The sequence below is a fragment of the Sphaeramia orbicularis genome, chromosome 1 (assembly GCF_902148855.1).
Source record: "Sphaeramia orbicularis chromosome 1, fSphaOr1.1, whole genome shotgun sequence".
Lineage (NCBI taxonomy): Eukaryota > Metazoa > Chordata > Actinopteri > Kurtiformes > Apogonidae > Sphaeramia > Sphaeramia orbicularis.
The window spans coordinates 25074697-25094980 of record NC_043957.1 but is presented as its reverse complement, the minus strand read 5'-3'; the positions used below and the strand labels follow the sequence as shown (position 1 = coordinate 25094980).

The 20284-nt window shown below is 37.3% G+C and overlaps 2 protein-coding genes across 3 annotated transcripts in view; both read right to left on the bottom strand.

The window, feature by feature from the left end:
* Positions 1–22: 22 nt before the first annotated feature.
* On the bottom strand, positions 23–15244 carry LOC115417584 (neuroblast differentiation-associated protein AHNAK). The gene is made up of 7 exons (XM_030131607.1): positions 15241–15244; positions 15024–15083; positions 14565–14746; positions 9020–9137; positions 8729–8898; positions 5979–7683; positions 23–5945 (listed from the first exon to the last, which is right to left on the bottom strand). The coding sequence occupies exons 1-7, from the start codon at positions 15242–15244 to the stop codon at positions 427–429; spliced, it is 7758 nt and encodes a 2585-aa protein (XP_029987467.1). The 3' UTR covers positions 23–426.
* Positions 15245–16563: 1319 nt separating this feature from the next.
* Positions 16564–20284, bottom strand: part of abcc10 (ATP-binding cassette, sub-family C (CFTR/MRP), member 10) — a 30921-nt gene continuing 27200 nt past the window's right edge. For both annotated transcript variants that reach the window (XM_030132472.1, XM_030132480.1), the window contains exons 23-24: positions 19386–19498; positions 16564–18605 (exon numbers count right to left, since the gene is read on the bottom strand). In XM_030132472.1, coding sequence (XP_029988332.1) covers positions 18461–18605; positions 19386–19498 — 258 coding nt within the window. In that variant the 3' untranslated portion in view covers positions 16564–18460. The remainder of the gene's footprint in view (positions 18606–19385; positions 19499–20284) is intronic.

Genomic DNA, 20284 nt, shown 5'->3' with positions numbered 1-20284 from the left:
CTCTTTGCTATCTGGGTGTAGTGTAGTAGTGTCCAGTAATCTTCAATCTACAGTTTTCTACCTTGACCTGTGTGTAAAACCTGAATGTGGGGCTAATGGGTACAATGAAACAAGTGGTGCTTCAATTGTAATATACAAAATCATAATATCTTTATTTCAAACAATATCATGCAGTGAAAACAGTTATATTTACAAAAAGTGCAAAAGCATATTACATTGTATTGTAGGTGTGCATATTTACAGGGTTATAGGGTTGTCTTTACGTACAAAAAGTCCTTTAGCAATGCAAAACTTCAATAAAAAATACAAAACAACAACAACAATACCTTAATATACAATCGAATAGGTATTAATAAATAAACCAGTTTAAAAAGGCAGTTTAAGAGACAATTAGTTCTTGGTATTGAAACATAAATGGTTTGAATCCTAGATAAGGCTGGAGAAAAAGAAGGTTGACCCTTTAAGATCTGGAACTGGAACTTCAAGATCCACATCTCCTGGATGAAAGTCGAGCCTCCCAAGTGTGTTAGATTTGCGGTTTGGCAGTTTTTGACTCTCTGCTTGGTTGGGAAAAACAGTGACGTAGTATCCATCTGGACTCCGAGGTGTTCTGTGTTTTGAGTCCAGAGTAGCACTACCAGCTGGGATGGCTTTGGTGTGTTTGGAGTCTCTCACGTCAATATTAACACCTGATGTGGAGATTTCCTGTTTATGTGAAGCATGGAGGTCTAGTTTGGAACCTCTGGCTTTGAGCACATGATCCTTTCCTGTGAAATCATCGATGTTGAGATCTGAACGGGTGAAATCAATGTCAGTATTCAACATCGGATAGCTGGACCTCATTCTGGCTTTTGGTTGTTTTCTATCAGTGTGACGAATATGGATATCATCGACATTCAAATCAGGCATTCTCACGCTTGCACCTGGCATTTCTGATCTGCGAGTCTTACGAGATGGTGCTTTGAGGTATGGTGAAGGATCATCAACATCAAGATCTGGAGATTTTACATGCAGCTGTGGATTCTGGACAGTAGCTTTGGGCATGGTGAGGTTAACGTTTGGAGATCTAACCTTTGGATCTGTGATAATCCCACTTACTTCTGGAGGTTTCATATTCAGTTTTGCATTTGGAGGAGAAATGTCCAGATTTCTCGGAGATACACCAAAGTCAATGTCAGAACCTGCCGTAGTTACATCTGGTTCTCCAAACTGAGGCAGTTTGAAAGATGGTAGTTTGAATTTTCTGTCTGCCAAATCCAGATCAGCCTGAGGTTTCTGGATCTTTCCAGAGGGGGCATTAATATCAAAGTCTGGACCTTTAATTCCCCCTTCCACTTGAGGGGCTGTTAAGTTCATGTTGCGGTGTCCTATGTCTCCCTTTATTCCAAGATCTGGACATTTTGCCTTCAAGTCTACCTTTGGGCCTTTGAGATTTGCATCAGGCAAATCTATATTTGGCAAACTTAGATCTGGGCCTTTCAGTTTAGGCCCTGACAGATTCATGTCTGGTGTTTTGACCTTTGGCCCAGAGAAACCTAAATCGGGCATTTTAAACTTTGGTCCATCAATATCTACATTTGGCATACTTGCATCAAGCCCTTCAACACTGGGGCCTTTTGGCATCTTAATTTTGGGCATTTTCAATTTAGCATCAGGAGAACCTATGTTAACATCTGGAGTGTTGACATCTAATTTGGGAGCCCTAAGGTCCATGTTTGGTATGTCTGCCTTAGGACCTTTAAGACTCAAATCTGGAGTTTTGAGGTCTGAATTTATGCGCAAATTTGGTCCTTTTGGGAATTTGGCATCAAAATCTGGTGAATCCATGTCAAAGTTTGGGGCTTTTAACTTTGGACCAGAAAACCCAATGTCAGGCACTTTTACATTTGGCTTTTTAAGTTTTACAGATGGGCTGCCAAAACCAACATCTGGCATCTCAAAGTCAGTTTTGGCCCCTTTGAGGTTGACATTAGGGGCATTGATGTCAATATCTGGGCCATCAAAATCAGCATCAATTTCAGGTCCTTTTAGGCCTGGAAGGTTAAATTTAGGCATTTTCAATTTGGGCATTTTAAACTTTGCTTTAGGTGACCCGAAGTTGACATCTGGAGTGTCAACGTCTAATTTTGGAGCTTTAATGTCCATATTTGGTAAGTCCAAGTCAGGGGTGTCTATTCCACCTTTCATCTTTGGAGCCTTCAGATTGAAATCTGGTGATTTCAGATCTGCATTTACATCCATGTTGGGTCCTTTTGGCAGTGTACCTGACAGATTCAATTTAGGCATTTTCACTTTTCCTGAGGGAGCTTTAACATCCCAGTCTGGAGTCTGAAGCTCTGGCATCTTAAGTTTGCCTGAAGGCATGTCTACATTGAAATCTGGAGAATTGACATCCAGTTTGGGACTTTTTATGTCAATGTTAGGCATCTTAAGGTCTGGTGTTTTAATTCCACCACTGAAGTTGGGACCAGAAATATCAAAGTCTGGTGATTTGAGGTCCAACTTAGGGCCTTCTAATTTTGGTCCTGACAGCCCAAAACGTGGCAGATTCAAGTTTGGTGTTTTCAATTCTCCAGATGGTCCAGCTATATCAACATCTGGCATTTCTAAATCAGTGTTAGGGCCTTTGACTTTAACATTTGGTACATTTATATCAACATCTGGGCCATCCAGTTTTCCGTCAATCTCAGGACCTTTTAGGCTTGGGAAACTAAATTTAGGCATTTTCAATTTGGGCATTTTAAATTTAGTTTTGGGTGAGCCAATGTTGATATCTGGAGTGTTCACATCCAACTTAGGAGCTTTAATGTCCATATTTGGTAAGTCCAAGTCAGGGGTGTCTATTCCACCTTTCACCTTTGGAGCCTTCAGACTGAAATCTGGTGATTTCAGATCTGCAGTTACATCCATGTTGGGTCCTTTTGGCAGTGTACCTGACAGATTAAATTTAGGCATTTTCACTTTTCCTGAGGGAGCTTTAACATCCCAGTCTGGAGTCTGAAGTTCTGGCATCTTAAGTTTACCTGAAGGCATGTCTACATTGAAATCTGGAGAATTGACATCCAGTTTGGGACTTTTTATGTCAATGTTAGGCATCTTAAGGTTTGGTGTTTTAATTCCACCACCAACATTAGGACCAGAAATATCAAAGTCTGGTGATTTGAGGTCCAAGTTAGGCCCTTCCAACTTTGGTCCAGAAAGCCCCAAATCTGGCATTTCAAAACTTGCTTTAGGACCTTTAATATTGGGTAGATTCACATCCATGTCAGGACCATCTATGTTTCCATCTATTTCAGGTCCTTTTAGGCCTGGGAAGTTAAATTTAGGCATTTTCAATTTGGGCATTTTTAGTTTCATTTTGGGTGAGCCAATGTTGATATCTGGGGTGTTCCCATCCAACTTGGGACCTTTAATGTCCATATTTGGTAAGTCCAAGTCAGGGGTGTCTATTCCACCTTTCACCTTTGGAGCCTTCAGACTGAAATCTGGTGATTTCAGATCTGCATTTACATCCATGTTGGGTCCTTTTGGCAGTGTACCTGACAGATTAAATTTAGGCATTTTCACTTTTCCTGAGGGAGCTTTAACATCCCAGTCTGGAGTCTGAAGCTCTGGCATCTTAAGTTTGCCTGAAGGCATGTCTACATTGAAATCTGGAGAATTGACATCCAGTTTGGGACTTTTTATGTTAATGTTAGGCATCTTAAGGTTTGGTGTTTTAATTCCACCACCAACATTAGGACCAGAAATATCAAAGTCTGGTGATTTGAGGTCCAAGTTAGGCCCTTCCAACTTTGGTCCAGAAAGCCCCAAATCTGGCATTTCAAAACCTGCTTTAGGACCTTTAATATTGGGTAGATTCACATCCATGTCAGGACCATCTATGTTTCCATCTATTTCAGGTCCTTTTAGGCTTGGGAAACTAAATTTAGGCATTTTCAATTTGGGCATTTTCAGTTTCATTTTGGGTGAACCAATACTGGCATCCGGAGTGTCCACATTTAATTTTGGAGCTTTAATGTCCATATTTGGTAAGTCCAAGTCAGGGGTGTCTATTCCACCTTTCACCTTTGGAGCCTTCAGATTGAAATCTGGTGATTTCAGATCTGCATTTACATCCATGTTGGGTCCTTTTGGCAGTGTACCTGACAGATTAAATTTAGGCATTTTCACTTTTCCTGAGGGAGCTTTAACATCCCAGTCTGGAGTCTGAAGTTCTGGCATCTTAAGTTTACCTGAAGGCATGTCTACATTGAAATCTGGAGAATTGACATCCAGTTTGGGACTTTTTATGTCAATGTTAGGCATCTTAAGGTTTGGTGTTTTAATTCCACCACCAACATTAGGACCAGAAATATCAAAGTCTGGAGATTTGAGGTCCAAGTTAGGCCCTTCCAACTTTGGTCCAGAAAGCCCCAAATCTGGCATTTCAAAACCTGCTTTAGGACCTTTAATATTGGGTAGATTCACATCCATGTCAGGACCACCTATGTTTCCATCTATTTCAGGTCCTTTTAGGCTTGGGAAACCAAATTTAGGCATTTTCAATTTGGGCATTTTTAGTTTCATTTTGGGTGAGCCAATACTGACATCTGGAGTGTCCACATCTAATTTTGGAGCTTTAATGTCCATATTTGGTAAGTCCAAGTCAGGGGTGTCTATTCCACCTTTCACCTTTGGAGCCTTCAGATTGAAATCTGGTGATTTCAGATCTGCATTTACATCCATGTTGGGTCCTTTTGGCAGTGTACCTGACAGATTAAATTTAGGCATTTTCACTTTTCCTGAGGGAGTTTTAACATCCCAGTCTGGAGTCTGAAGTTCTGGCATCTTAAGTTTACCTGAAGGCATGTCTACATTGAAATCTGGAGAACTGACATCCAGTTTGGGACTTTTTATGTCAATGTTAGGCATCTTAAGGTTTGGTGTTTTAATTCCACCACCAACATTAGGACCAGAAATATCAAAGTCTGGTGATTTGAGGTCCAAGTTAGGACCTTCCAACTTTGGTCCAGAAAGCCCCAAATCTGGCATTTCAAAACTTGCTTTAGGACCTTTAATATTGGGTAGATTCACATCCATGTCTGGAACATCTATGTTTCCATCTATTTTAGGTCCTTTTAGGCTTGGGAGGTCAAATGTAGGCATTTTCAGTTTGGGCATTCTCATTTTGGCTTTAGGTGAATCAATACTGATATCTGGAGTGTCCACGTCTAATTTTGGAGCTTTAATGTCCATATTTGGTAAGTCTAAGTGAGGGGTGTCTATTCCACCTTTCACCTTTGGAGTCTTCAGATTGAAATCTGGTGATTTCAGATCTGCATTTACATCCATGTTGGGTCCTTTTGGCAGTGTACCTGATAGATTAAATTTAGGCATTTTCACTTTTCCTGAGGGAGCTTTAACATCCCAGTCTGGAGTCTGAAGCTCTGGCATCTTAAGTTTACCTGAAGGCATGTCTACATTGAAATCTGGAGAATTGACATCCAGTTTGGGACTTTTTATGTCAATGTTAGGCATCTTAAGGTTTGGTGTTTTAATTCCACCACCGACATTTGGACCAGAAATATCAAAGTCTGGCGATTTGAGGTCCAAGTTAGGGCCTTTTAATTTTGGTCCAGAAATCCCCAAATCTGGCATTTCAAAACCTGCTTTAGGACCTTTAATATTGGGTAGATTCACATCCACATCTGGACCTTCTAAGTTTCCATCTATTTCAGTTCCTTTTAGGCCTGGGAGGTCCAATGTAGGCATTTTAAATTTGGGCATTCTCATTTTGGTTTTAGGTGAACCAATGTTGACTTCTGGTGAGTTCACGTCTAACTTAGGACCTTTAAGACTTGGTAAATCCAAATCAAGGGTTCCATTCTTTAAATGTGGACTGTCAAGACTAAGATCTGGTGATGTAAACTCTGTGTCTAAATTCGGTCCCTTTGGCAGTGTTCCTGAAAGATTCAGTTTGGGCATGTTCAGTTTGCCTGAGGGTGCATCAATATGCATGCCAGGAGCATTCAAGTCCTCATCTGGTTTCTTAAGGGCATCATCAAAACTGGGAATTTTCAGTTTTGGCATTGTGAATCTTCCTTTGGGAGAATCAATGTTTAAATCTGGAGACTGGAGATCCACATTTGGCACTCTCACATCAGGAGCATCTGTACCTTTTATCCTTGGGGATTTCAATTTCAGTTCTGGTGTTTTTAGTCCTGCATTGATATCCACATCTTTTTTCTTTGGTAATGTGCCAAAGAGCTTAAATTTTGGCTTTTTAAGCTTACCAGAGGGAGCAGAATCAATCTCCACATTTCCAGAAGGGAAATTAATACCAGTATGTGGACTTTTAAGTGTTAGGTTTGGGTTTTTGAGATCAACCTCAGGCAAATTAACAGCTCCTTTCAGCTTGGGAGCTGATAAATTCAAGCCAGCATCAGGTCCTTCTATACCTCCATTCATATCCGGAACTTCGATGTCTGGCAAATCAAACTTGGGCATTTTGAACTTAGGGGCCTTGTATTGTCCAGATGGACCTTTAATGTCAAGTGGTGGAGCATCAGTGGCTAAACTGGGCCCTTTTAGGTTAGCTTTTGGTAGATTTACATCTGGTTCATGAATTTTACCTTTTAGTTTTGGTATTTTGACTGTCAAGTCAGGTGTTTTTAAATCAGGATCAGTTTTACCAGAGAGACTAATTTTGGGCATGGCAAGTTTACCAGCTGGGGTATCCACATCTAAATCTGGAGCTTTAAGACTGATTCGAGATTTCTTAAGTGGAACTTTGACTTTGTCTGAAGGCATGTTGATACCCGGGGCTTTTACATCAACACCTGGCATTTGTAGGTCTAAATCAGGTGATTCAAGATTCACATAACTAGAAGGATCATCTAAGTTTAGTGCTGGTTTTTTCAGTTTCTTAGAATACTTGAGACTTGTTTTACCAGAGGGAAGATCTGGAGCATCTACATCTGGTGTACTGACTTCAAGCTCTGGACCAGTCAAAGATGGTCCAGAGAGGCCCAAGTCTGGTATTTTGAAATTTGGCAGTTTGTTCACACCTTGAATATCCACTTTGGGAGCATCAATGTCAAAGGATGGTTGAGCAGATTTGCTCCCATTGAGGTTTATCCCCATGTCAGGAGTGGTAACATCTGAACCTTCTAAGTCCAGTCCTATTTCTGGTGTTTTCAAATCTCCATTGCTTTTCACTCCAATTTGAGGTCCTTCAAGATTTGGCTGTGATGGACTGTCCCCTCTTGGCAGTTGTACACCACCTCTGGTCCTAAAGTCTGCACCTTCTGGTAAAGCCCCAGAAATATTTACATCTGGTGCATTCAGCTGCGGACTTGTAGCATTAACACTGAGTCCAGGAATGTGAATTCCACTTTGATCTGTTCCACCCAGGCCAAGACCCATTGGTGGAAGGTTCAGATTGCTGCCATTTGCTAGTTCTCCAGCTGCTGCTTCTAGGGATGCTGCTGAATCTGCATTTATGTCAGTGCTTCTGGTTTTCAGAAGTCCAAAGTCAACGCCAAGTCGAGGCAACTCTGCGTCTGGTTTTAGGTTGACCTTGGCTGAACTTGCACTGCCTGTAACCTCCCCATTCAAACAGTCCTCAGCATCAAGTGAGCCATCCTTCATAAACTTCTTGATTTTAGTATTGTAGAGTTTATTGTAGGAATCTTTCAGCATCTGGAGAGATAAGACAAAACTTGGTGATTGGAATGTAAACGGAATATGATTTTCTGTGGCTGCAGGTGGAGGGTAGGGTTGGGCAATATGGACCAAGAATCACATCTAGTAATGGAGACATGTGTTAAATATCTTGATATTTGTCATGAAGTGGCCTAAATGTTCAGTTTTGTAGCCAAGGCCCCATGTCAGACGTCACAGTCCCTTTTATCAAGTCATCAAAATAAAATGAAAAAGACATTTTCTTCGCTGATTAATAAACAGCTACAGAACAGGTGGATTAGAAAAAAAATAAGAAAAACAATCTATATGGGATCATAGTGGTATAAAATAAATACACAAGAGCACTGTCCACATGTGTACTCTATTAAAGTTCCTTTTAAAACCCCCAAGCACCTGTGTAAATATACACAGTATTTTCCAGAGGGTGTTGCATCACAGGAAGTTTTCATCATTAATATTGCTAGGCTAGCAAGTAAGTCTGTGGTGATTCTTCACATGGTGATGGTGTCAGCACTAAAAGTTTTCACTAATTCCACTTCAACCTGAAGGAGTTTATGTAACATTTTTCTCCTGCCAAGGATCACCTCATGGCAATAACTCAGAAGCCGTCACTGCAAATATCAGACTGTACAGTAAGTCTGGTTTCACAATTGAAATTGCACAAAACTCAACATATTTTGTATTGTTTTGCATGTAATATGTATTAAGTTACAATGACAAATGTTAAAATATTTTCAGTCAAATATGGAACTGTGGAAACTGAGAAACAGGGAGAGAGCAGGATGTAAACACTGAGGGATTTATGGAAGAAACAGATTTGCTACATGAAACTTTATTTCTAGAAGCTGTATTGTTTGACTATTACTTCATTCAAAATAGAATGTTATACTTTCAGAAGTCCATATGCCCCCCCCCCCCAGCCCTAATGGAACATGACAATCAATGTGATGCAGATAGCAAAGTTAAAACAGACACTACTTTAACATAAAAATACTGTGATAAATAATCCATTTCCACTTGATAATATCTGTATTCCACCCACCATCTCTGGAGTCTTGCCCAACTGGTCCAAATTTCCAAGGCTCTTGCCCAGGTTGTTTTTGGTGAGGACCTGGATCCGATCATTAAACGGCTCCATCAGCTTCAGGACGTTTAACACCTCATCTTTCGAAAGCTGATCAAAATTAATTGCTGCCCCCAAAATTTCATCCCCTGAAAGACAGAGAGTAAAAACTGTAGAAATACTATTGACCTAGAGTTTGTGAGGATTTTTCCTGTTTGAAAGCATCAAAAACATGCAGAAGAAGGATCTATTGCGCTCTGAGGACCTTACCTTCCTTCAGTTCCTGATTAGCTGTGATGTCATCGATGCTGGATATGACGAGTCCTCCCTCTGCTGACTGCTCCAGGGTCAAGGCCTCCGACAGGCTCCTCCCCCTGCGATGTGACGGCTGCAAGCAAACACATCATGTTCATTCGCTCATTATTAAAAGAACATTTAAAAAGAAACATGGAGCAGTTCATCTTCAAAGAACATTTGAGAATTTATGAAAGAACTCAATCAGTCAGAGGTGTGTTTCATACCATGATGTTTGTGTTTCTGTCGCGCCTGCACTTACAAATCCTACAGGAAAGAATCATACGTTTAGATGATAGGTTCAACATTTACAACACATTCCAGTACATATCTGTGTCTTTCATGTTTAGAAACATGTCAAAGTTTTCTATACAAATAAGTAGGAATACTTTGTGTCACCTTATGAAAGTGATGCATGATGAGCTAAATAGAAAAAACTAATAAAAATGGTATTATCTTGACAAGTTTGACAACAAGACTGAGTGAGAACATTAGCTGCTTCAGTTTTTTTTAAAACTTTTTTAAAATGGAATTACGCATTTTAAAACATTTCCCTGTGGTCTACATAAACTGTAAATGCTATGCTTGGGTCTGAATTCTTCATTAATTCAACTCCACAGGTCCATCTTCAACCCTATTTCTGAGTAATGACGCCAGAAAGGTCGTTTTGGCCCTTTAAATGCAAATGAGCAACTTCAGGCCCCACCCCCTCCAGGTTGTTGGCTGTGCTGCTCTGTCCCGTTCAACCAGCAACTGAACATTTTAGGTAATCAGCTCGAAGTTTGGACATATTTTCAGTATGGACTACAACCGCTGCTGCTGACAAACAATTATGGGGTACTCAGAGAAATGTTCGTCTGAAGTCTTGACCTTATATGTGCAAATGTTGTGATGTAACTAGTTAAAGACGTAACAAATTAAGCAGGAATTAAAACAGGTTGTAGAAATCCACTACATCTTTGCCAAAATAAATATAAAGATAGCTTTGCAGCACCTGGAGGGTTCAAATTCAAACTTTACAAACTATTAGGGTCCAAATATATAAATAAATGAACCAAAGACTAATAAAAGTGGGTTTAGCAAAATATGATTATGACTAAAATATGATTTAACTTGTCAATCAAATCTGAGGCAAACTTAATCCCAAAAGTCACACAAAAAATGTGCATTTCCATAAAATGGTTTAGAAGAAATAAACTAGACTGCAGCTACAATATTCATGGTTCTAATCAACAAACTAGAAGGAAAAGAACATTCTGTTCTTTTTTGTCATCTAAAATTTCTGTGATTATTTTTTCATGGATGTAACAGAGGAATAATTCAGTGTCCTCACCGGACCAGACATGTTTTACACTTTATCTGAATATTTGGGAAGACGCAGCAAACAGCTGATCAGTCATGTGAGTTGGGTGTTTTCATTTCTTCAATAGGTACTTATTCTTTTGCACAAAACAGAAAAAAACACCTCAAAAGGCTTTATATAATTTAAAAAAAAAAAAATTTATTTTACTGTTTCCATAAATAGCCTCTAGTGTGAAACATCCAAATGTGTATCAAATACAGTCGCAGAAAAAATTATTAGCTCAAAAGTCATCAGAAACAATGGTTATGCAATCAAGTATTAACTCCTGTGTGTATCATGTGACTAAAACAGACAGAAAAGAAAACATGGAATGCCTAAAAGCATTGTTTTTGTCAGTGCAGTGCCATAGATATTGATGTAAGAACTGAAGTGATTCTGGTTATTAACAAGAAAACATGGAAAATGGATAGATATCAGCTCTGAAATTAAACTCTTATGAGCTATTTTTGTTGTTATCATGATATTTGTCCAAACAAATGTACCTTTAGTTGTACAAGGCATTAAAATGAACAAGAAATTAAAGAAAACAAGGAGTGGTCTAATTAATTTTTTCATTCTGTATATAGACAGTGTAAATAAAAAATAAAGAGGATAAAGCAGGAAAAACAACTTAAAATCATCCCAAATTATAAAATGAAGGAATAAAAAATGTACATTTGAGCAGCTGCACATAATAAATGACAGATACAAAATAAACTGCTGCTGCTATTAAGGACATAGACAGAAGAAACAAAAGGTTTACCGTCTTAGAAGAATCAGCATTTACAAGTTGTGTATTGAAAACATGTTTGATGAAAAAGAATTGTTAATAAATATTTTACTGTATGCTGCAATGCTCTTTTATATTCAACCATCAAATCTTATCATGAGGTAAATACGCTCAAACTCTCTTATCTGCACCAGCCCAGTGTTGGTCCCACAATATTTTATGGATAAGGAAAAATGTAAAAAAAAAAAAAAAAAAATTAAACCAAATAAATTTCAGGTAGAAGCATAAAAGCCTTTGTCTCAACATATGTAGATGGACAACAATACCCGGTGCCTGCATCTCTCAGGTATTTGAGTTATGGCCTCAGGACTTTGTGGTTGTTAATGGAAAAAAAGGAACAGGTTTATCGAGACAGCTGCGAACAAGTGTTCTGTTGTTGGGGCGTTTCCTTTTTTGTAAGTACACAAAGTCAAAGTATCCACACCCACTGCTTTCTAGTATCAAAATCCCAGCAGAGTTCTGGCCGATGTCCAACCAGAAACAACAGCATCATGTGATCTGATGAGCAAAGGCATCACCAGCGAACTGTGATTTTTACAATAAGAAGCAATTCAATTTAGGCAGAAAACTGAGCACCAGAATCTTGAATTCAGATGACTTGAAATAGGAAAATACTAAATATTTCATGTGTTCATACAATATGTTTGTGCCATCAGTAAATAAATCACAGAATAATATATTTTTCACCTTTAGCCATAAATTCAACATTAAACAGTAGGATGTTACAGTAAAATTAGAGAGAACACACAGCAAATTCAGAATATTATATACTGTATAATTTGGGTTGTTGAGACAGACTCTCATTTTAAGAATTTTTCTCCAGCAAAATATCAGTTTTCATCTAGACTGTTTTGTCGTTGTTAATGGTTACGTTTTTTATACATTAATGAAAGCAGTGCAGATATTTGTGTTTAAGCCTTATCTATTTAAAACGACAGGGTTCCAGACAATAACATACAATAATAAGGTAATGATAATAATAATGGATTATAATAATAATAATGGATTATATTTATATAGTGCTTTTTTGGTCACTTAAAGCACTTTACATTATTGACCCAGTATTCATTCGCTCTCACATTCCCTCTCTGGTGGTGGTAAACTACATCTGTATCCACAGCTGACAGGAGCGTGGCTGCCAATTTGCACCTCCGACCACCACCAGACGTCTTGATAAACCAAACAGTCATACACATTCACACACCAGTGTGAGTGACACTGGGGGCAAGGAGGATGAGGTGTCTTGCCCTAGGACACAACGGACTGACTAGGACAGAGTGGGAATTGAACTGTCAACCCTTCGGTTATTGGATGACCTGCTCTACCATCTGAGCCATGGCCACCTGTTTTTTATAAATGAATGAAAGCAGTGTAGATATTTGTGTTTAAGCCTTATCTATTTAAAACAACAGGGTTGCAGACAATAACATACAATTATAAGGTACAATATTTCACACTAGATAAAAATATAATAAAGATCGATTCATAAAATATCAAACTAATAAACAGGTATCCCTAACAATTCATCAGCCTTTATATGAATATCAACTTTAAATGCATCTAATCAGAAACAGCTCATAGATAATATCTGTATAATTTTGTAGCTGTTTCAATCTTAGTTAGTTTAAGTATGCACTGTTTCTAAGCATCAAATTTTCATGTGCAGATGTATGTAAGTGTCAGTGTAGAGTAAATGTTCTTTAAGGTTGGCTTTTAATCTCTTTGTACTGTTGTGCAATGACAAATAAATTCTGATTCAGATTTTTTCAGTACATTTTTCACTTGCTGGGTTTTATGTGAAATAATCTATGATGTAATACTGTGAATGGAAACAAAGAAGATAAATACAATTCAACACACAACACTTTTACTTTTACTTTTACTATTATGTGTGTCCGGAGTGAACAACAAAAATCTACCTGACATCTTCAAAACAAATCTCTCAAATAACAGCATAATTCTGATGCATGAGGTTTCATTGATACTACACTGTTCTCCAAATGACAGCTGAGTGATGCAAGCCACTTTACAGCTTAGACGGTTAAATATTAAACATTTTACAGATCGCAAAGTGCACATGCGTCCAGTTGTAAAAAGCAACATGTTCAGAGGAAGCAAAGTGGAGCAAGAAAAAAAAAATACTCTGTAGGTTTTCCAGTAAAAATGGAGGAGGACCAGTTTGGCTGGAAAAGAGGCCGCATGAATCTTATATATAGGATATATGATATTAAGGTGAAGAACAAACAAGTTACATATGTTTTACTCAGTGGTTTTTACACTTAGATCTATTTTTTTCATCTGTTGTACTATTTTTAAGTTGGTTTAATATCTTCAGATATACAACAGTGAAAAAAGTATGAGTATTTATAGGCTCCAGTCCCAGCATTTACTCTTATTATCTGATCCAAAAGCCTGAACAGGGATAAGGGCGTTTGACTTTGCTGCTCCATTTACTTGGAATCAGTTGCAAAAATGACCTGAAATTTAAGGAGCTGATCTCATTAGATTCCTTCAGAGTGGCTTAAATGACTCTGAGGCAGAAACATCTGGCTGTAGAGGTTCTGCCTCATTCATTTATACATCAACGTTAACAGTGTATGGAGAAAATTTGTTGACTTTTCTTATAATTCAGCTGTTTATTTCTATTGTTTTGTACATTGCATGTGGACCTGCATATGGCAACAACCCATATGAAGCTAAGTTTGGGGCCTCTTGCCCAAGATGCTGTTTTTTATGTCCTCCTGAGACCCAGCAATGCTTTTTTGTCCTCTGTAGTGGACAAGAGTTTCACAGCTGTACTTTTTAAAAAAAGAAAAAAAAGTCCACTGAAAAGGGACATTATATTTAAAAAAAAAAAAAAAAAAAAAAAAAGTATCTGACAGAACTGTTGCAACATGCTGTTTCCAATTAAGGCAATTATTTAATGTAAAATTGTGAAAATGTTTACTTATTGGGTCTCAGGAGGATATCCCTGCTGTAATACTGAGGAATAATAATAATAATGATAATAATAATAATAATAATAATAATAATAATAATAATAATAATAATAATAATAATAATAGGTAATGGATTAGATTTCTATATCGCTTTTCAAGGTACCCAAAGCACTTTACATTATTGTTATTATTATCTGTAGATATGATAAGCTTTATGAATCTTCTAATGTGAAATTTAATGTAGATCAATGAACAATAACCTAAAATATGTAACAAACACATTATGAACAAGTAACTAGTTTTTAGCTGTAAATGCTAATAATAGAATGAACACAGCAGCTGGGGTCTGACAGAAACCACTGCAGTGACAACACCTGAAACAGCAACTGTCACCCAAACCCCACCACCTTAAAGACCAGGCTAAGAAGCAGATAAGTAAATGACACCGACCTCGTCCATTCCACAGGCAGTTGGTGGTTTCAGGTCTCTGCTGGTGTGGAAGTCATTAGAGGGTTTGATCAGAGAATCCACTCCATGCTGTTTACTCTGAAGTTTGAGACTGATGACAAGGACCAAATACTTGACTTGAAGTAGACAAACAGGTTCCACCTTAAATGCCCCGCCTCCTTTACCTGTCAGCACACAAAAACACACACACACACATATATGCAGTCACGTCACACACCCTCATGCAAACACGCCTTGACAACCACACGCCTGCAGTTTGTATGTACACAAACACTGGCATGCAAGTGACACTGGACTCTGTGCTTTTGCTTTTCCTCATACTTCTGCTCGTCTGCAGCCGAAACCCAGACTGTTAGGAACCAGATCGGTGGAAACACACAAACCAAACACTCCCCGTGAACATGACAAGTGTGTTAACATGTGAAAAATGCTGGCCTGCACCAGGGGAGCGGCAGGCGTTCACTAACTGAGTCACTCCAACTGAACTCACAAAGACTGAGTCTGAAAATAAAGAAAAGACAGCATGTATGGCATCATTATATAATCTGACCTGAACGGAAGAGCAGTTGTTTCTGTTGTGACCAGTGAGGTTATGTAATCACAGCTGAGACAAAACAGCAACAATACGCACATGTAGACTAGACCAGGGATGTCAAACCCATTCTAGTTAGTTCCAATGTGACCTGAAGTGGATCTGACCAGTAAAATCCAAATAAAATAACCCGTAAATTATATCAACGCCAAACTTTTTTCTTTTAGTGTGAAAAAAGTAAAATTACATGAAAATGTCTAAATTTAAAATGATCCTTTCACAATTCAAAGTGAATATGATATGAACATGAAGGAGAAAAATACACAAGTACATTTTCCACAATGTTATGTCTCAGTTTATCATTTATACCAGTGTTTTTCAACCTTGGGGTCACCTGAAATATCTAGTATTTGATAAAAATACAAAAAATGACTAATAAAAAATATATGGTGAGTTGAGAGAGACAATCCTAATCCATAAAAGACATGACAAACTGTGAAGCTGAAACTGAAGCACTGTGGTACTGTTTATCTTTCAAATGTTCATTGTGGTCAGTTTCAGATGCTGCAGCTCTTTCATAATTCATAGTTTGAGTTCTTGTTTGTTCAGTATTAATTGTCAGCCTTGTAAATCCAAGCTGGACTGACTGTACATATCCTGACCAAGGAAAATAAAATTCTCACTTTGTGCAGTAATCTACACCTGGCTTTTCTGCCTCCGTCCATAATAATATATATTATATAGACTAAATGTCGTCTAAAATTAACATTAATTTGCAGCATAGTATAGCAAACTATTACATGATCAAAAACAAATTAATTTTAGCAAAAAAATGTCTCCATTTTGAATGTCTGGGGTCGCCAGAAATTTGTGATGTTAAAATGGGGTCAAGAGCCAAAAAAAGGTTGGAAACCACTGATTTACACATTACAACTTACAGATCACAGTGGATCTACAAATACACAAAACATTTAGTAACAGGATATTTGTTCAGTTTATTCATTTTTTTGTCCTAGTTTGGAAAAGTGAGTATTTTCATAATGCAATTTTACTTTTTCACATATAACCAAGGAGAAACTTTGGAGTTGTCATAATTACAGGTTATTAGGTCTTTACTTCACTGGTCTGACATTCTTGACAAATTCCTCCTGGGGGGCAGATTGGACCCTTTGGTGGGTCGGTTTTGGCCCATGAGCTGTATGTTTGACATCCCTGGCCTATACAATGTTTTTTTTTTTTTTCCAATAAAATGACTGAAAATGTAAAATAGCTGTTTGTAATACCTCCGGCTAAAACACAAAAAAACACATAATTTTCAAAAATTTCAAAGTGAGTAAGATCAGCATCATGGGTGCATAGTTCTTCTACAAGTTGTTTAATTTATAAAAAAAAGCAAGAAGCAGTGACAGTAGTACATAAAAAAAGATGATTTTCTCTTTTTCTGATTTTAACTGAAACAGTTCATGTGAATAATGTTCACTGTTGAATCTGAATCAACTCATGCTGCAGTTTTAACCAAAATGTGATTATTTATTGAAAATTGACTCACTAATTGACTTCTTTCCCTCATGGAATCAAGATTTAAAAGTTATTTTTAAACACTTTGACCCAATAAAAGTCTGAGAAAATATGTAAATAACATGTAACATGTAAATAAATTTGACAGCAAAGCTCCAAATTATAAAAAAACAGCAGAAGAGGATGAACACATGGAGCTGACAGTTTGAATCCTCCTCGTGACAAAATGTGAAGCCCTTAATTAGAAAAATATTCCCTTATTCAAAAAAGTCTCTTTCTCCATTACAAAATGCTCACAAAAATCCTTCTATTCTGATTAAAAACACAGACAATGAAAACACAAAGTTCAACGAGTAACACAAATTCAGAAGTAAAAAACTATTCAGGAACAAGTGACCATGAGAATTATCGACAAACTTCATCTCATTAAACAGAAAACAATTAAACAAGTACATTCAATTAAAAATACACATATTTGTAACCTGTAATGATTTCTGAACTGGTTTATTGCATTTAAATTAAAGGTTACCCTGACCCTAAATATTGGCTCAAACTTATTTTCCTTTCTCATTCTTTTATCTTGCTGCATGTGGTCATTAAAAATCTGAAATTATTCATCTATAAATCAGTGCTATCTTTGAGTTTCAGCCCTGACCTTGTAATTTCTTTAAAACAAGCAGAGGTAGATTAAGGTGTTTGCCTCATTTTGTCCAAATGCAAATGTTGAGAGTTTCTACAGAAATTGCATTTTTTTTGTACAAAACTGTACGAAGGAAATATGTTCTTCACAGTCAAAACAGAAACGATCATAGTGATACAATGAGTGACGTTTTCCACTGAACCATCATCTAAAGGGATAATAAATACCAGATCAGTATTAAAATCAGCAAGCAGAAAGAAACTGAGGTCTCTGTGTCATCACTTTAGAGTCCAAGGCAGCGCCCTTGAGCAAGGCACTCCCCGTCTCTTTGCTCCACATACGTACGTCTTCAAACGTGATGAATCTGTTGTGTTCAAGTGTGACAAAAGCAGCAGGAAATAAGATCAGAGATTTATGGAGCTCAGCCTCCTCAAGAGCCTTAAAATAATACTTAAAACATGTGTCCATCAATACTTATATACTTATCAATAATACTTATCAATACAGTTTAACAGTGATGAACAAGAAAGAGGATCCATATTTAGTAGGTTTTTCTATTTTACTTATTTAATCTTTGTTTTGCTGCCTTTTCTTGATGGATAATGAATTTTCTTCTGTAGATTAATGAAGTTTTTCTGAATATCTAGCATGATAAAGAAATTGGATTAATAAAGCAATTTGACAGTTCCAAAAAAAGACTTTTTTGTACATTTGTGCAAATTCATCAGTAAGGAATATTTTTAGTTTGATTCTAATATGACTGGACTCAAGCGAAGGATCAGCAGTGATTGCTGATGAGCCTCTTCCTCCAAAAAAGTGACAAAAGAAGTTGAAAATGATTAAAAGGAACTGCTTTACATCCAACATATTTGTGACATACATGCAAGTGCATTCCTCAAACCCAGATTTTACATCAAAAGATAAAATTCTGAGTGAACATCAACATGTGCAAATTCACAGAGAGCCAAAAGATCGAAACCTAAGGGAACTTTAATCTAAATAAACTCTGATTAAATAATAATGTCGGGAAAATGCATTTGATCCTGCATCATATAAACTTATGGTAAACTCCCATTTTCTCCACAACCTGCTGCTCGCGTCACAGTTTGAGCTTCGTTCAACTGATGCACAGTGACCTCAAAACATAAAATATCTTCAGATTTCCCATAATTCCCCCCTCCAGTGTCTTTAGGCATCTGTTTCTTCTCTGCCTCTAACCAGTCTGTGGAAGATGGAGTTGTCGGTTTGACAGAGAGAGGCTGGGGTGTCGAACTCCACCACCTTCCCAGCATGCATCACCAGCACCCGGTCACAGTCCATGATGGTGTTAATCCTGGAAAAATCAAAAGAGTCCACAGAAATATGAAGATAATAGTCAACGCTTTAATAATAATATAGTTCATTTGTATTGTATTTCACAAACACAAACCTAGTGTTTGAGTTTTATTACTATTATTAGTTCTGTTAGTATTTTATATATATATATATATATATCATTATTATTATTATTATTATTATTATTATTATTATTATTATTATTATTATTACACTATTATCCATTTCTACTAGTACTTTCTAATATTCTAATGTGCAAACGTCTGTTTTTCCACTACTGCTTTTGTAGTTATTGTCATTACTATTTTCTTTCCTTTTGTCCTAAATTATTTTTTATATGTGTACATTAGTTGTGCTGCTGCTGGAACCTTAATTCTCTGAGGGCTCTGTCCAAGGGATCAGTAAAGTTCAAACTAATCTAACCCATCCTAATCAAACCTAATCTAATCTAACCTACCCTAATTTAACCTAACCTAATCTAATCTAACCTACCCTAACCTAATCTAATACTCATTAAATACACCAATCTAATGAAGCTATGTATGGGAATAAAAAACAGGTATAAACTGTAAAAAATGATTAAATTGAGTGATAAAAACACAAAATGCCAAGAATGAAATGCAAACAGAGGATGACTTAAAATTAAAAATCAATACAAGTGCATTGTACTTTAATAATTAAAAATAAAAATAATGTAAAGGTTCACAAGAAAAAATATGTTTAAAAAAGAATTCCAAAACACATAAGCCTTCATATGTGCTTTTCTTAAACATTTGACCTGTGTGCGATGGTGAGGACCGTCTTATCCTGAAATGTTTCTCTGATGGTCTGCTGCAGCAGTTGGTCCGTCTTCTGATCCACACTGGCTGTGGCTTCGTCGATACATAAAATCTACAGGATGGAAAAAAAAACAGCTGACGTCAGTGCAGGTGCTTTAGAGCAGTAGGAAACACTGAGGGAGGTGCCTTTAAAAGCAGTTAAGATGACCAATAACCAGTTTACTTATTGTCAACATATCCAGGGGAGAGGAAAACCTACAGCACTAGTTTTTAACAAATCAGATCCAAAGTCTGATAAATGACACATAAAATAAGACAAATAAAAATAGTGATTTAATTCAGCATTTCTTAGTGCAGGTGTGTGTGTGTGTGACAGAGATAATGTTATGGTGTTTACTGTACTTCAGTGAGATCAGTATGACAGCTGTCCTCTTCTGTAATGTAGTTGTAGTGGGAACATCTAAATCTTACCGGGATACAGCAATGCTATTTTTTGATTGTTGGTTCGGTAGAGATTTTCTTTTTATTTGATTAGCTGGTGCATGCAGGTGTCATCTGAACCCACTTGATTCCTACCTGTTCCACTGTTTTAAAAAATAGTGGCACAATTTGGTGGGCGTTATCCTGGTAATTTCTCTGCGTGAGAAATACAAGGTGTGGTGTGTGAATGGGTTGAAATGCGTGTATCTCACGCCCAATGCGTGACACTTCAGAGCCCTGCTTTCTACAACCTGAATAGTGTAACAACTTTTGTGGCCTCCCTTGTTGTGACAAGTTGTAAGTCCAGGGAAGGGGTTGGGGGATGTTGGTCATTAAAATATGTGCTTTTAAATGTTTGTATTTCTTTGTGTGTACTTTTGGATTGTTTGCTCTGTTTTTAATTTTCAAAACGAGGACA